The sequence below is a fragment of the Galeopterus variegatus genome, unplaced genomic scaffold (genome assembly GCF_000696425.1).
Source record: "Galeopterus variegatus unplaced genomic scaffold, G_variegatus-3.0.2 Scaffold624, whole genome shotgun sequence".
NCBI classification, from domain to species: Eukaryota; Metazoa; Chordata; class Mammalia; order Dermoptera; family Cynocephalidae; genus Galeopterus; species Galeopterus variegatus.
In genome coordinates this window covers 54,764-70,306 of record NW_007726735.1, presented here as the reverse complement: position 1 = coordinate 70,306, position 15,543 = coordinate 54,764, and the positions used below count along the sequence as shown (strand labels likewise).

Below are 15,543 nucleotides of genomic sequence, written 5' to 3'. Positions count from 1 at the left end.
CCCCCCCCCCCCCCGCCTCCAACAACATTGCTGAGAGGGAAAGACAAAGCTTTGCTTGGTCCCAGCACGGAAAATCAGACAAGGGGAGACAAAGCTAGGTAAACATGGTTAACAAACAGAAATAGTAAGAAAGTTACCAAAGGTATTTGTAATTCTTTAAATTTTTTCCACATTACATCCTTCTTTTAACAGATATGAAAATGTGAATTAATATTTTTAAATTGTTGTACCTAATTATTCTAATAATTTGGTGAATGCATAATGATGGTTAAAGATGATTGCATAATATTACATTGAGATTAAATGATCTTTAAATCAATTGTATATGCCCAGAGTCAGTCTAGCTGTCTGGCCAAATTGCCATAAGCCAAACACTACTAGTCACTGGGGGGCACCTAACTGAATTATAGGTATCATTACTAAGAAATGCTGGTCCTTGATATTCAAATGAAAAAGTGATGGGAAGTTGTGCAGGGTATAGAGATGCAAAATTATCCATAATTTGACTCTGACCTCATCCCCGACCCACCCCACCCCCACCCGGCTCCAGCCAAATAGTCTTACCAAAGAGCTTAAAGTCAGTACAGTTGTTTCTGAGAGTGAATGTGACGTTCTCAGAATTGCTGGTGTAATGAGTCAGCATGGTCTGCCCCTTGTAGGCTTTAACCAGATGACTGCCATTGATAGAGGGTGGGTACTCATCTGAAACACAAAGAAGGGATTTGGGCTATGAGGCAGAACTCTTTTGCCTCCTCTCAACCTCCTCTCTCTCTCTGCTCTGACTTGCACAAGGCATTTCCAGGACTGTGCCCCACCTCCGGAAGCAGGGATTATTCTGTGTGCCTGCTCTCAGACCTATGCAGAGCAGATTGGGGTTGTACTGCCCAGCTGGCCAAATCTTTAGCCTCTCTTTCTTTTCCTCCTCCTCAAACAAAGTTCATTTCAACTTCTTTCCTGAATAGAATGTTATGCTGGTCATGGCATGAAGTGATTCAGAGAACAGGGCTGTTCAGATCATCACAGAGTTTTACCTTTGGAAAAGGGCTGAAAACCACAAGGGTAATATCTAGATGTACCTTGCATTTGTCCAGAGATAGAAAGGGAGTAAAACCTTTTACTTGTCCCTGTTTCTTGGAGCCCGGCTATTTCTATTTCATCATTCATTCGTTCATTCAGTCAGTCATTTAACAAATATTTATTGAGTGCCTACTTATGGCTGGCACTGTTTTAGGTAGTAAGAATACAGCAATGCACAAATAATAAAAAAAGATACCTATGAAAATTATATAATATGTTAGGTAGTTATACATGCCACAGAGAAAAGATGAAGCTGAAACAGTGAATAGGAAGTGTGGGAGGATGTGAAATTTTACATAGGGTAGCCAAGAGAGGCCCCACTGGGAAGGTGACACTGGAATATAAAGATTTGAACTTGGTGAGGAAGCAAGCCTGTGTCTGTCTGGGGGAAGGGCTGTCTGATCTCAGAGTTGAGAGAGAGCCACATGTTTAAAGAACACAAAGAAGCCAGGGGGCTGGGCGGAGGGAGTGGGGTGAGCAGTGCTAGAAGAAGAGTTCTGAGAGGCAATGGGGCCGACTGAGCGGGGCCTTGAAGGCCACTGTAAGGACTGCGTGAGCTGGGGAGCGAGCCATGGGAGGGCTTTGAGCAGGGGAGTAACAAGAGCAGAAGAATCTGTTAAATGAATAAAAATGCATCATTTGAAGAAGTGTCACTGAAGGGTGGCTCCTTATCTGCTCCCTAACTCTGGAAATGCCTCGCTGAGCCTCACGCCACTTACTGAGGGTGGCATTCATCTGCTGGTATCTTCTAAAGAGCATCCTAGTGTGAAGTCCGGTGCTTGAGTTGCGTGTGGCCAGGGTGTCATAGACACATTGTGTATCTCCTTTACAGTCGGAGACCAAATCTGCATCCGAGTTGTTTTTCAGCAGTTGGGAAAGGAAGACGGGGGTGAAGTTGGAAGGCACGTGGTCGTTCCTCTCGCCAAGGAGGCCTGTTCCATTGATCTTCCCTATAACACACAGGGCGTGATGGTGGTGATGCCAGGATACCAGGGGTGAAGTCCAGCCATGTTCCTCTGTGTCTACCCCTTACCCTCGCTTGATGTGACAGGGGAGGAGAGCATGCAGGGACAGAATGGCTTCTGGCTTCTGAGTCTGGAAATCCCCATCCCCCATCCTTTCTTCCAGGTAGAGAGATGCAGGTGGGGTGGGGGTGGAGGGGACAAATCTGGGGTGGCATCAGAATCCTCAAGAGTCTCTCCTTGCCTTTCCACCCCACCCTTAAAAAGGCCCCTCATCCCGACCTGTCCCGTCTGCCCCAAGGACTTGGAGGCCCAGACTCACAGGTCATTCCATAGTGAAAAAACGTCTCCTCAGAGCTCTTTCGGGAAATGGTGGAGCCATTTGGCATCTTAAAGTCGTCTTCGGGATTGTCATTCCAGACCCCTGAGGGACAGAGTAGGAGGTCGGCCACCCTGGGATGTGGCTCTCCCCTTCCCTGGGGGAGCGTCTGACAGGCCACACTCGAGATGTAGGAAAGGCCTCCAGGAGGACAAAGGAGGACCACGACCTCATACCCCACCACTCTGCTTTAGGGAGGGAAGAGAAGAAGACAGAGGAGAGGACGGGGTGTGTGTGTGTGTGTGTGTGTGTGTGTGTGTGTGTGTGTGTGTGTGTGTGTGTGTCATGCGGGAGGCGGGAGGGAGGGGAAAGGGCGGCCGCACCCTGTCTGCCCCAGAGCCATCCCCGACGCTCCAGGGAGCGGCGTGAGGAGGACAGGCAGAGAGCCTAAAGGTGGCTGAAGAAGCCCCTCCTGCCTCCCGGGCTCGCTCTGTGCCCTAAGGGTTCTGTGCCCAGGGGGCTGAGAAAGGGCAAGTCAGCCGGGATGTCCACGACCCGTCTGGGCTCTGAGCTCCTGGGCTTTTTACCCAGGAGGCCTTCTGTGTGGTTTTGGTATTCCTCTGGGAGGCTGGACGAGGCATGCAGGATGTTGGAGAGAGCGATCACTGAGATGGTCACCGTCCCATCGAAGCTGGCTGAGACCAGGGAGCCGTTGCGGGTCAGTATGACTCCGGTGGTGTTGACTATCTCCTGGCCTAGAACATTGGGAGACAAAAGAAGCCAGGCTTGGCACCCTGGAGGCTCACGATACAGAGGAGGAGACTTGGAGGGCAGCTCTGGGATGTCCTGGGGGTGCCTCGTCTAGAGGCCCCAAACCAGACACACAGACCACCTTCAAGGACTACACCGCCTCCTCCTTCCTGGGGACTGAAGACAGGGGCTGTAAAAGGAGAGGACTCAGCACTGGAAAGGAGAGAAGAGAGGAGGGAAAGTCTAACGCCCTGCTCCCGGGTGGAGAAGCTGCGCAAGCACTCCAGTTGAAGGGACAGCAGGGGTGGCTCTGCCCAGTGCCACTGCTTCCATGCTCCACATGCTGCCCCCAGGGTGCCGGGCACCCCGACGAACCCCAACGTGGTAAGCAGGAGAGGGCGTGGCTGATGGCTGTCCCCAGCCTACCTTCTGTGTCTTCATGGTTAGTCTCAAATGTCACAGTCTGGTTATTGAGCAGAACATGGATTGTGTCACTGGGCTCAAGGAGCCATTGAACCTAGAAGGGAATTGGAGGAGGCCTAAACCCAATCTGCAGGTGGGGCAGAGGCCTAGCAAGGAAGCTCCAGAGAGCAACACAGGGCTGGAGCCTGAGCCCTGGAGGAAGAGGAAGATAACAGTGAGGTTATGCTAGCTAATATTTGTGGAGAGTTCAGCACAGGCCCGGTCTGTGCGAGCACATTTCTTGGATTATCTCATTCAGGTAACATTACCTAAATGTGATAATATTATTATCCTCATTTTACTATACAAAAACCAAGACACTGGAAGTGAAGTCTTTCTTCAAAGTCAAACAGCTGGTAAGTGGTGGAGCCAGGACCCTAATCCTGCCATCTCTAGGGTTTGCTCTGGACCACCACGCTGGTAGGATGTGTCCTCCCACTCCTGTCCCCCTTCCCCTTCTTCGTTCTCTTCCTCTTCCTGGACCTCAACTTCCAGCTGAAGATACCTGTGGGGCTTTCTAGGGGGAAAAGGGGCATAGGTAGGGAGGTCCTGGGTGCCCCCTCACTCACCGTGATGGGGTCCAGTCTGCTGGAGTTGTACTGAGCTGCAAAGGCAATGAAGTTGGTGGCCTGGGCTGAGCCAGTCTGGGCAGTGCGGCCCTGCAGCACGAAGGAGGAGTTTTCGTCCTTGGCCTGGACCAGCAGGAAGTCCCCCAGCCCATTGAAGGTGTAATTGGCACCATCCAAGGTGGTGATGTGGGGGTCCCCAAACATCCAGGCTGGAAAAAAGGAGATACCACATTAGCAAACCAGGGTAGGGTCTGAGGTTTCCCACTGCCCACCAGGCAGGGCATTTGCCCAGGGGGACTCAAGCCTGGGGAGATGTTCTTGGAGTATTGACTCCTCCCTGCAAGTCCTCTTGCACTTTTCTGCCCCCTCCCCATTCTCACCCTTCCCCAAAGGCCATATACAAAGCCCCTCCGTTTGCCATCAGCCCCACACTGGAATCATCTCCATCTTCCCATGTGGCCACAGCTCTGCCCCAGGAAGCTGGTTCTCTCCTGGTCCAGGCTCCATGTCCCAGGAGGCTGCCCCCTCCACATGCTCCACCTCAGTGGCCCTGAGCCTCACCAGGCCGTGGGGGCCTGTATCCACCACAGCCGATGCGGGGCCGCCTTTGCTGGTACAGGGCACAGAAGAAGGGCTTGTCGTTCCAGCGGCAGCACCAGTTCCGCGGCTCCAGTTTCCAGTCTGTGGAGAAGAGCAGCATGTTGAGCAGACATAGGACCTGGAGAACCGAGCCGGAAGGTTTGGGAGGGCAGGGTGGTGTCAGAGGCAAGGGAATGGCTTCCAAACCCGGAACTCCTTGGTTCAAATCCCACCCTGCTCAATGACCTTCAGTGATGGACCAGCCACTGTCTCCCTTGCGGCACATTAGGGCCATTGTGCAGCAAAGCCCCCAGGTGGGGTCAGACACATGGTAAGGAGCAAACAAACTTCCTTTCTTGAAGGGTGGGGTGCAGAGTCCCACCATTCTCGAAGTGCAGCGAAGGGGCAGGGCATGGCTGAGGACTGGGGACTATGGTGACTGTGATGGTACAGAGGGGAGGGTGGCAAGATGCACGCCCCGCCCCACCCCCACTCCTGTGCTTTCTAGCTCCTCGGAGGGTCTCTGTGGGGAGCTTACTCTGTCTTCCCGCAAACAGCCTGCTAACTGGGTCCAGAGGGATGGGATCAGATAGGCCTTCTCTCCTTGCCTGGAAATATGTCCCCACTGTGGGCTGGGCCTCTGGGGCCAAGCAGAGGTGGCGCAAGAGGCACTCAGTCAGTCATAAGCCCTGGAATATCAGCTGGTGGGGATGTTGGATGCTTCCTAACTTTACCAGATCAGGGAATGGAGGGCCAGAGATGGGGAAGAGCTGGGAAGGAATGGAGACAAGAGGCTTCATTCCAAGGGTCCCACCACTTGGCTGGGAAGAGCAGCAGGCTCCAGAGAAGGTGGGGTTGAGATCTCTGTGGACACACGTACCAAACGGCCAAGGACTCCACACTCTCCAGCCTTCGAGAAGCTCTCCCCAGAGCCCGTAGCTGCAGCACACGCCTCCTCGCCAGGAGGAGAAGCTGCACAGCTGCCTGCTGCCCTGGCCCCACCAGCCTGCAACAAGTCCAGACAGCTCAGGCCCAGGCTGTGGGATGCCTGAGGTGGGGGCAGGGACGAGCGGGGGTGGGGGATGTTTCTAGGGAGGGGCTTGGAAAGGTTAGGTCAGGTGTGATCAGAGGGGATTGTGGATAGGCTTGTAGGGGCCAGGAAGATGTCACCTATGCTGACAGGCTGGAATCGTAAGTCCCATCGTCCCTGCTGCCAGGAGCAAGGGCAGGAGATCTGGTTCCAGCCCCAGCTGGGCCACTGAGGCTGACTTTTCAACCACTGCAGGCACTTGAGACGGTAGTTGGGCCTTTCTACCCTGTGTAGCTTGTAGACCTGCAAACCCTGGAGGCCTGGGGGAGCAAGGGAAGAAAGGGTCATCCCAGGGCCTGGAGTCATGGGCTGTGTTTTAGCTTTAGGGTCAATCAAAATTCATAAATGCACCCCATTCCACTCCCTGCCTCTCTGGACAGTTTTTCCAGGGATGAGATCCAATTTAGACTGGCAGTGACTCTTTGCCTCTTTGACGTGAGCTCCAAAGCCCTCAGATCTTGAATTTTAGGGCAAAAACCTGGGACAAGTGCTGGGCAGGGAGGCCTCACCTGTACCCAACTCAGAGACTAACACTGGCTTAACCACCCCTTCCTATCACTCTAAGCTCCAGCACCTTCCAATGCCCCCAAATCAGTTCTTCCTTTTTTTTTTTTTTTTTTCTTTTTTCGTGACCGGCAACGGATCACAACCCTCAGTGTCGCGCCCACACCGGACCGGGACCGGGACCAGCAACGGGATCGCAACCCTCGGCGTTGCACCCGCACCTCGCTCAGCCAGTGANCAAATCAGTTCTTCCTTATGTACCTTCTCTCTCAGTCAGGGACCACCATCCACACAGTCACCCCCTAAAACAGTTGGCCTTCATCCTGCACCCTCCCTCGCACAGACACTTCAGTGGCCAAAGCAGCAGGGCAGAGGCCGATACCCAGAGGCCAGCTGGGGAGCCACAGAGAAGATGGCATGCGAAGTAGGGGCTTGCTCCAATTCCATGAGGCTCAGGAAGCCTCCTCTGTGCCCAGATGCCATCTCTGGAATGGGAGAAGTAGCTGGGAGAAGAAACCCTGACAGAGGTTTGGGAATAGATCTTTAATTCACTGTAAGTTACATACTCTCCACCCCAGCTGCGCAGAAAAGCTGCGCAGAGCCCATAAGACATAACAGGATAAAGTGTATGAGATTTTGACCCTATACCCACACAGATGAAGAAATTATCAAGATAACTACAATTTGTTAAGGTTTTGAGAATAATCATTGCTTATTATTATCTGTTCTTGTATCTACTCCACAATGGCCTTCCCCAACACACAAACACACACAAATAATCTTCCCCAACACACACACTCACAGACACATGTGCACACACAGACACACATACACACACACATACCTGAATGCACAGGCATGAACACATGTGCACACACAGACACACATACACACACACATACCTGAATGCACAGGCATGAACACACATGTGCACACACATGCACACACTATCCTGATGTGCCCCTAGGTCACAAGCAGATGCACCTGATGGAAGGGCCCTGATGTGACACGGTAGCTCTCTCCACAACTTGGCATTGTGATTTGACCTGGCTTATGTTTCTCATTACCAAAACTTTTTGCCACAGAATAAATAGAACTGGGTTTACACTTCACAATTTACATGACTGATTACTAATGCTAAACCATCTTTTGTTCTTTCACATTTTGGAAACTATAATCTCTTTCCCTTTGGGACCTCCAGATGTTACATTGAGTCATGGAGGAAGCGTCATAGTTTGTCTCCTCTTTTTTACCAAAGTGAAACCTCTTTGAGAACAAACATAGTTGCTCTTCCTTTTTTTTCATTTTTCTGGCTGTTAGTGCAGTGCCCAGCACACAGCATGTGCTCAATGAATGATGACTGAATGAGGGTCAGACCTCTGGAACTCCTCTTGGTAGATTCCCTTAAGGGATCTCATCTGGGATCTCAATCCAGCTCTTGGACAGGACACTTGGTCCATTCATACCCTAACCTCCCACAATACCCCTGTCCTCACTGGATCTGGGGCCCCACTGAGAGATTTCCTGGGTTTGGCTCATCCCCAGGAGGAGACAAGAAGTGCAGAAGGCACTAGCTCTCCCTGGGCAGTGCCAGGTCCCTATTACACCCACAGGAGGTCAGACTATACAGCCTTTGGACTGGTGGAGATGCTAGGGAGCTGCCCTCTAGGACTGCCCTGGCATACCAAGTGGATGACAAAAGAGGACTTGAGACCAGCTCAAGTGTGACAAGGTGGCAATTTTTACCTGAGTTGGAATCCAGGAATCGGTCCGGACGATACTTCTCCCACTCTGGCCAGAATGTCAGTGGGCTGTTTTTGTAATACCCATCTCCACTGAAGGCAAAGGAAAGACTCTCAGGCCTGTCTCACACAGGCTGTCTCCCCCCAGTTGAAAGTCATTCATTCAGCTAGTCAGTCAGCCAGCATTCTCAGTGAAGCTAGTAACCAGTCAGCAGCTGGTCAGCCAGTTACTCAGTTAGTTGGTCAGCCAACCTGAATCACTGAGTCCTACTACCTAGCAGGAGAGGGGAGGAGATTGATGGGCAGGGCTGGAGAGGCTCTAACTTGTCCCACACCTGATTGCTAACTGCAAGAAACTGGCAGGTCCACGTGGTCATGAGGCAGGGGTGGAAAACAGAGTTCAGGCTGCTTGTTTCCCTTAAACTAGGAATTGGAGAGGGATAGGACGTGGGAGACAGTGTATTGTGATGGTTAAGATCCAGTCTCTGGAGTTAGGCAGTCATGGATTCAACTGCTGAGTCCAGCACTTACTAGTTTGGTGACCATGGACAAGTTACTTAACTTGTGATTACAGTAGCATCTACCCCCCAGTATTGTGAGGATAAATGCAGTGAGGTTTATAAATCCCTCAGAACTGAGTGAGGACTCCGTACAACGGGTGCTGCACCCCTACCACCACCACCACCATCCTCAGGGGTGGGTTCGAGTGTGGCTCCAGGAAGGAGAAAAGCCTGCAGCCTCACTCTAGTGCATGCCACACAGCAGTGACACCTGATCTTTTCTCCTCTCTGACACAGGCTAGATGACACACACATGCATGCACCTCCCTTGGGTGTACTCAGAACAATGTGAAATTCCTAGCTGGTTGGGTAATTCCACTCCTTTTTCCTTCACAGTACATCAAAAAGCAAGTGAAAGCAATGTAATTATATGGGCAACTTAGGCATACTCTAATGTAAGAGAAAACGATTTGCAGCAATCACAAGTGATAAGTTACCTGCGACCTCCACAACTGATTGCCACATACCAGCATACGGAAATACATGAGAACCATTGTGTCAGAAACTGAGTAACCTCCACGCACAGGAACGCACATTCTAACCATCCACAGCCCCGTCCCTCCTCTTCCTCTTCACCACTGGCTCCATATGAACTGTTGGGTGCTCTGGGTAAGTGGGTAACTCTCAGGAAGTCAGGAAGGCAAATTCCAGCCTCACATGTCTACATTCAAATCCCCAACTTGCCACTTCCTAGCTCTGTGACTTTAGGCTGTGAAAGTTTTCAGAATTAAAATGATGTCACTTGTGTTAAAACCCTGATGAATGAAGCCATGAAGTGAGGGTTCTCATGCATGAATGCCTGACAGCAAGAACTATCACAAAAGACTGCAAAAACCACAACCTTGCACAAAAGCACAACCTTACACAGAAAAAAATTGTGCAAGGACATCTGCACAGCAACTGCCAACCTTGACCTGTGCACACTTATTATTGATCCTTGTAGCCAAAGGTAATTGATTCAAAAAAATTATGTATTCCTCCTCATTTTTACTTTAAAAACCTTCCTTTACCTCTTCAAATATGCACATAGTTTACTATGGCACACATATTCCCATTGCAGTGCCTGTTCCCAAATAAATATCATTTTCTTTTAGAGAGCTTCTCTCTCTTAGGTTGACAAGGCAAATTATTTATCTATTTTTATCTTAGTTTTCTTATCTGTAGAATGGGGATAATAAATACTACCTACCTCATGGGGTTGTTGTGATAATCAAATGAAATAATGTATATGGATTACTTAATAATGTATATGAATTACTTGGCTGTTATTATTATGATATTGGAGAAGTCAAGAGAGGCCAGCTAATGTCAGTGGAAATCAGGGAAATCAAAGCTCTGGGGATTATAACAATGCATAGGGATTGGGACAGGAATGAGAAAGGCAGGACAAAGTGGGAGAATCTCATAATTTGAAACAGCAAGATGCATGCTCAGTGGGAGCTGGAGTCAGCGTGAGCCAGAAGGTGAGCAAGGAGGATTCAATGATGCCTCATCCTGAGGACTAGGGATTGGGACAGGAATGAGAAAGGCAGGACAAAGTGGGAGAATCTCATAATTTGAAACAGCAAGATGCATGCTCAGTGGGAACTGGAGTCAGCGTGAGCCAGAAGGTGAGCAAGGAGGATTCAATGATGCCTCATCCTGAGGACTGGAGCATGTGTGCAGTGAGCCCCCTTCGGCACCCCTTCCCGTCATCTTCTTGGTGCCGACACCCTCCTGTCCTACCTGGAGAAGCCCATGAGGACCGAGTTGCCTGGGTGCTGTGTCACATCCCACTGCATGCCACCACTCTGGTAGAGAAACAGGGTGAAGGACTTGCTCCCATCCGTGGAGAGGATGGCCTGGTAAGTGTTGGTCTGGGGGTGGGTGGGAGGCAAACACAGGGATGCCTGTGAGAGATCCAGGGTCTCCTCTCTGATGTCTCCCTGCCTGTCCCACCACAACCCTGCCCCAACACACACATATCACTTGTTCCTGGTCAAACCAGAGCAAAAGGCATGGGCTGAAAATGCTGAAAATGTGAAAACACATTTGGAATGGGTTAGGACAGCTTTCACCCTGGGTGTCAAAGCACTTACCATGGTGGATTGCCTTCTCTATGACTTTTTTCCAGGAAGGGAGATAAAGGGCTCTGATTACAATCCAGTTAACAGAGGATTCATAACAGAAAGCTACAGGAACCTGAGAGATTAGCCAGGACATCAGAGAGCTGGGAGAGGCTTAATTAGCTCCCTTGGGGATATTTAAGGACATTGTCCAGATGTCCCCTCAACCTGAATATATGGGGGACCTGCAGCAGGTGAGACTGAGGGTTCTCTGAAAACTCATGCCTTGTCCAAAGTAGAACTTTTGTTGAATCAATGAAAAAACCAGTGACTTTAGACCTGACGTGAGGAAGACCTTTGTGACTGTAAGAGCTGGGAGTCCTTGGAGGAAGACTAAGGAGATTGTGTGATGGGCTCCATTTCCATTGGAGGGCATGGTGGGCACGAGCCAGAGCCTGACCTTGTCATTTGCTAGGTGGGTGACCTTGAGCAAGCAGCTTAACCTCTCTAACCATTGTCTTCTTCATCTCTAAATTGTGGATAATTATCAGGTTGAACCATATGAAATTGCCAGTAGCCAGACATTTTGACTTACAAAAAACAATCTAATAACACCTGGTTTGCTGCGCTGCTGTGAGGTCACATGAGCAAAGGGCTGCAGTAGACCTGGCACGTGGTGAGAGCTCAGAGGACGGTAGTGGTGGCAGCAATCTTCCCTTGAGTCAGAGAGGATTTTAGAAGGGTAGCCCCTGCCTAGGATTCTAGGATGTCTGACTCCCCGATGGCACACAGGGAGTTATCTGTGGATCCACTCACCCCAAAGGTCCGCTGAGCAGGATAGGCGGGGGCATTGACCCATGTGACTTTTAGGGTCCACCTGGCTTTGTAGCTCCAGGTGTTTGTGAACTTTTCAATCCAAGACTCCACCTTCTGGACTAGAGGGTTGTATTCATCATAGAGTGTCTCATATTCCTAGGCAAGGAAAGCAGATAAGAACAAGGAACTGAGGGTCCCACTCAACACCCTTAAGGGATCCCCACTTTTTGCTTGAGGATCCTGCTCAATTTGGTCCACCCAAATTGCCCATCCTTCCTGTCCCAGGCCTGAATTTTTACAATTAGCTCTTCTGACCTTAAGATCAATTTAAATTTGGGCTGCAGGTGAGCCTGGGGTATGTGGAATGGAGGGCCCTGGCCCAGAAATCAGAGTCCTCTGGATTTGAATTCATGCATCTCTTAGATCAAACTGGCTCATATAGTGTAACCACTGGTGCCTATTTTTACCTGTCCAACTGGCAGCTCCTTGAGGACAGGAACGTGTCTCTCCATGTTTGGAGCCTCTACAGTGCCTTGTCCACCGCAGGGGCACAATACACATTTGCTGCAGTAACTTCCATTACATGCTGCCACTGGTTGGAATTATTAACCCAACCAAGGAGCACAGGAGGGGTGCTGCTTGACCCACACTTGTTAGGGTAGACCCCCACAGCCTTATTTTTTTAAATCAAATGCTGAATTGCTAACCCCTCTCCCTGTCACCTGGAGGTCTTCTCATGGTTGGGTGAGGCATTCCTGAGTATGTTTAAATTACTTATCTGCTTCCTCTCCAACCCCATCATTAAGCCTATCCCCTGGCCACACGAGCCCAGGCATAGACAGCAGCAACATTTGCAATGCTCTCTCCATGGGCCTTTGTCTCTCCTTGTGGCTGCTGGGAGATCCTGACTGCCAGGCTTTGAAAGGCCCACCTGGTAAAATATGGTTCCCCGTCGGCTGGAGAAATCAGCATCATCCCAGAATGGAGCCACCAGGGCCACAGTGTCCTGGCCTGTGAAGCCTCCTTGGGGTGGGTTAGGGTAGGAGAAAATCTCGTAGTCTGACTCAGGGAAAATGATCTGGCCATTATCTGTAAACTGAGCACAAAGATTGTCATGGTTAGCATTCAGGGAGGGAGGTGCAGAGGAGACATCCCAGCCTCGGGCCAGCTCCTCAGAAGTGTGGCCCCCTAGGGCCTGTCTGGGTAGAACATCCTAAAATGGTAGTTTTTGTCCAGCTTAACTGGTAGAGCCCCGGCTGTAGCCAGCCCCTCACAGAACAGGCCCCTCTTAGTAAATCCCCTTGGCCCATCCTGAAGCTTGTGACACATCAGCTAAAGGGATTCATGGCCTCCCTCCTGTCACTGTGTTACCCTCTCATGGCATGTCCCGAGCCCCATCCCTGAGGGCAACAGGGGCCAGGCCTGCCCTTGCTGCTCTACTTCCAGGAGACATGGGCCAGAGAACCAGGAAATAATCACAGAAAATGGAACCGGCATGAACCCGCCAAGTTTCCCAAGTATGACTTCTCACTCATAAAAGGCCCTGCCAAAACAGCGCTGAGCTGACTGGGCCCTGATCTCTTCCTTCTGGGGTGAGGACACTGTTGTCCACATGGTGGGGAGGCCTTGCCTTGCTGCCTGTTTTCCTCAGCTACAGCCCTGACATTGAAGAAGACGGTGAGTATAAAGCAGGTGCCTAACAAAGTCGCCTCCATTCTCCCTTCTTCTTGGTCATGGGACCATCTTCGGGCTGGAGACAGACGTGGGGCCCTGGCAGATCGGGCCGTGCGTCCTCCTGCTTGGGCTACAGCTGGCGACTTACATAGAGGGAATCCCGGAGAGAGGAGCCCAGGGGGAAGCCAATCTGGGGCTTGAAGAGCTGCGAGGTGAAGTCCACCGTCCTCCTGACAAACTCTAGGTCTCCACTGCTTGACCCGTAAGGGAAGAGGGAAACTCCTGGGCAGGACAAAGAAGAGTAGGAAGTCCTCATGAGCCTTGACCTTGAGGTGAAGTCCACCGTCCTCCTGACAAACTCTAGGTCTCCACTGCTTGACCCGTAGGGGAAGAGGGAAACTCCTGGGCAGGACAAAGAAGAGTAGGAAGTCCTCATGAGCCTTGACCTTCCTTAGGGCTGACAGGGGTCCCCAGCAAGCTCCCCCCAAGCTGCTGCTCGCCTTTGTCCTCTGTTTCCCAAAGGACCCCAGTTGGCCTGATCTGGGGCCCATCAAAGACTTCTCTCTCTCCCTCTCCATCCCATTTAACATGTCTCCCACATTTTACGCCCTCAGCTGATACTCTCTTCCTTCCCCAGTTTGGAAGAAAACAGGTCCTGCTGTCAGAATATCAAGAAACTCTTCTGAACCTGTTATGGTAATTCTTTTAAGGGTTGAAAGGCAAAATGCCAACGCAGTGAAGATTAGTAATTGAAAGACCTTTTCATAGAATGAGACTTGTTTCCTAAGATGGTATTTCTCCAGATAAACCTAAGGACCCTCTAGAATTTGTCCTAGGACCCACTAGAAATCCATGAGCTCCAATTTGAGAAGCCTTGTCCTAAACATTCCTCACGTGGGTGCCTTCCTCTCCACGCTGGTAGCCATGGGCTCACTGGCACCCTCGCTTGGTCTTCCTCTCTACGCCATCTCCTGACTTCCTCACTCACACCTGCAAACTCATCTACACCAGCCACCAGGGTCCCATCCATAAAAGGCAAATCTCTGTCCTCCCTTGTTCCCCTTATCTGTAGGATTCCTCCTGTACCAGCTTCGCTCCTCACCACTCTTCTCCTTACTTCCAGCAACCTCCAATGCTTTGGGGAGCTCTTCCCCAGGCCACACTGGGACGGCTTTTCACCCCCATACCTGTGTCCCAGCTCTTCAGACGCTCTTCCCTGCCTGGGGTGCTCCCCCTCCCCTGGCTCCTATTCACTCTTGTCAGGAAGCCTCCTGTTCACCTTGAACCCACCTTCACATCCCTTAGGGGCTTTCCATTGTGTGTGCCTAACACCTTGGGCTTCTTCTAACTGCACCTACCAGGACAGTTGATCTGTCCCCTGCTGAGCAGCACCTCGATCATTTCTCTACTTCCAGCTCCTAGCCCAGTGCCATGCACAAAGCCAGCCCTCTGCACCCAACTCTGGTGCTGTCTCACTGTCCCCTGAAAGGATCTTCTGACCCAAAAGAGCAGAGATTAAAACTGAGCATTCAGTTACATCACCCCTCTAAAGGGGACATGGGGAGCAGCTGGATTTCCCATGGCCCAGATGGCACAGTGGAGATACCCACAGAACTGGTTCCCCAGCTATCCACAAGGGCCCTCTTTGGAAGATTCAACCCAGCTACCACACCTACAACCTTCACATCTAGCTCAATCATGAGTGAAGAGGTCCTAATAGACAGCATCACTCACGTTCATCAGGATCTATAGAAATGAAGGGTGTTGTTGAGCAGGTACCTGTGGATGCGCTGGGAGTGGAGGGTACAAGAGTCTGGGAGGTTGTTGAGGACAGTGATGTTGCTGTGCTTCTCATGCTGTCTGTCTTCAGTGAGGCTGTGATCATTCCTGGACACGTGGGGAGAAAAGACAGGAGTGAATTTTGAAGTCAGAGAAGAACGGAATAAGGAGATTCAAAGAAATCAGGAATGGGAAGACATAGCTAGAGACCTTGTCTGTCCACTGCTTCATAACCAAAACAATCCCTCCATAAGAGGTTTCTGCTGGGCCGAAGGAATGGTGATTCTGTGACCCACCACAGCCCACCCACGTCATCTTCTGGTAGACCTTACCTCAGCCTTAGCATGATGATGCTAATTCATAAAACACTCCCAAGTACTCCTATATGCAGAATCAAGCCAATGGTACCACTGTAAGAAATGGGGATGCTAGATCCCCACATACCTGATGTCTCAGTCTTCATAGTGGAGCCTGAGGTTGCTGTGGATGGTGAGATGCTGGTGGCTGTGCCTGCTGGGGTGGTGTCTGATACCGAGGAGCCCAGTTTGGTGGTATGCAGGTCTCTAGTAGTTTCTGTGCCTTGAGACTGATGGGTTTGGGAAATGGCTGGTGTTG

General features: G+C 50.8%; 1 protein-coding gene across 1 annotated transcript in view; it reads right to left on the bottom strand.

Annotated features, from left to right (window-relative positions):
* The window catches only part of MUC4 (mucin 4, cell surface associated), a 26,704-nt gene that overhangs the window by 8,650 nt on the left and 2,511 nt on the right, over positions 1–15,543 (bottom strand). Inside the window, exons 2-17 of the mRNA XM_008570714.1 lie at positions 15,373–15,438; positions 14,884–15,036; positions 13,298–13,431; positions 12,407–12,571; positions 11,476–11,631; positions 10,340–10,470; positions 8,059–8,147; positions 5,889–6,068; positions 5,599–5,724; positions 4,701–4,820; positions 4,140–4,348; positions 3,535–3,625; positions 2,946–3,113; positions 2,362–2,463; positions 1,797–2,027; positions 565–702 (exon numbers count right to left, since the gene is read on the bottom strand). Of these exons, the coding sequence (XP_008568936.1) occupies positions 565–702; positions 1,797–2,027; positions 2,362–2,463; positions 2,946–3,113; positions 3,535–3,625; positions 4,140–4,348; positions 4,701–4,820; positions 5,599–5,724; positions 5,889–6,068; positions 8,059–8,147; positions 10,340–10,470; positions 11,476–11,631; positions 12,407–12,571; positions 13,298–13,431; positions 14,884–15,036; positions 15,373–15,438 (2,259 nt within the window). The remainder of the gene's footprint in view (positions 1–564; positions 703–1,796; positions 2,028–2,361; positions 2,464–2,945; positions 3,114–3,534; positions 3,626–4,139; positions 4,349–4,700; positions 4,821–5,598; positions 5,725–5,888; positions 6,069–8,058; positions 8,148–10,339; positions 10,471–11,475; positions 11,632–12,406; positions 12,572–13,297; positions 13,432–14,883; positions 15,037–15,372; positions 15,439–15,543) is intronic.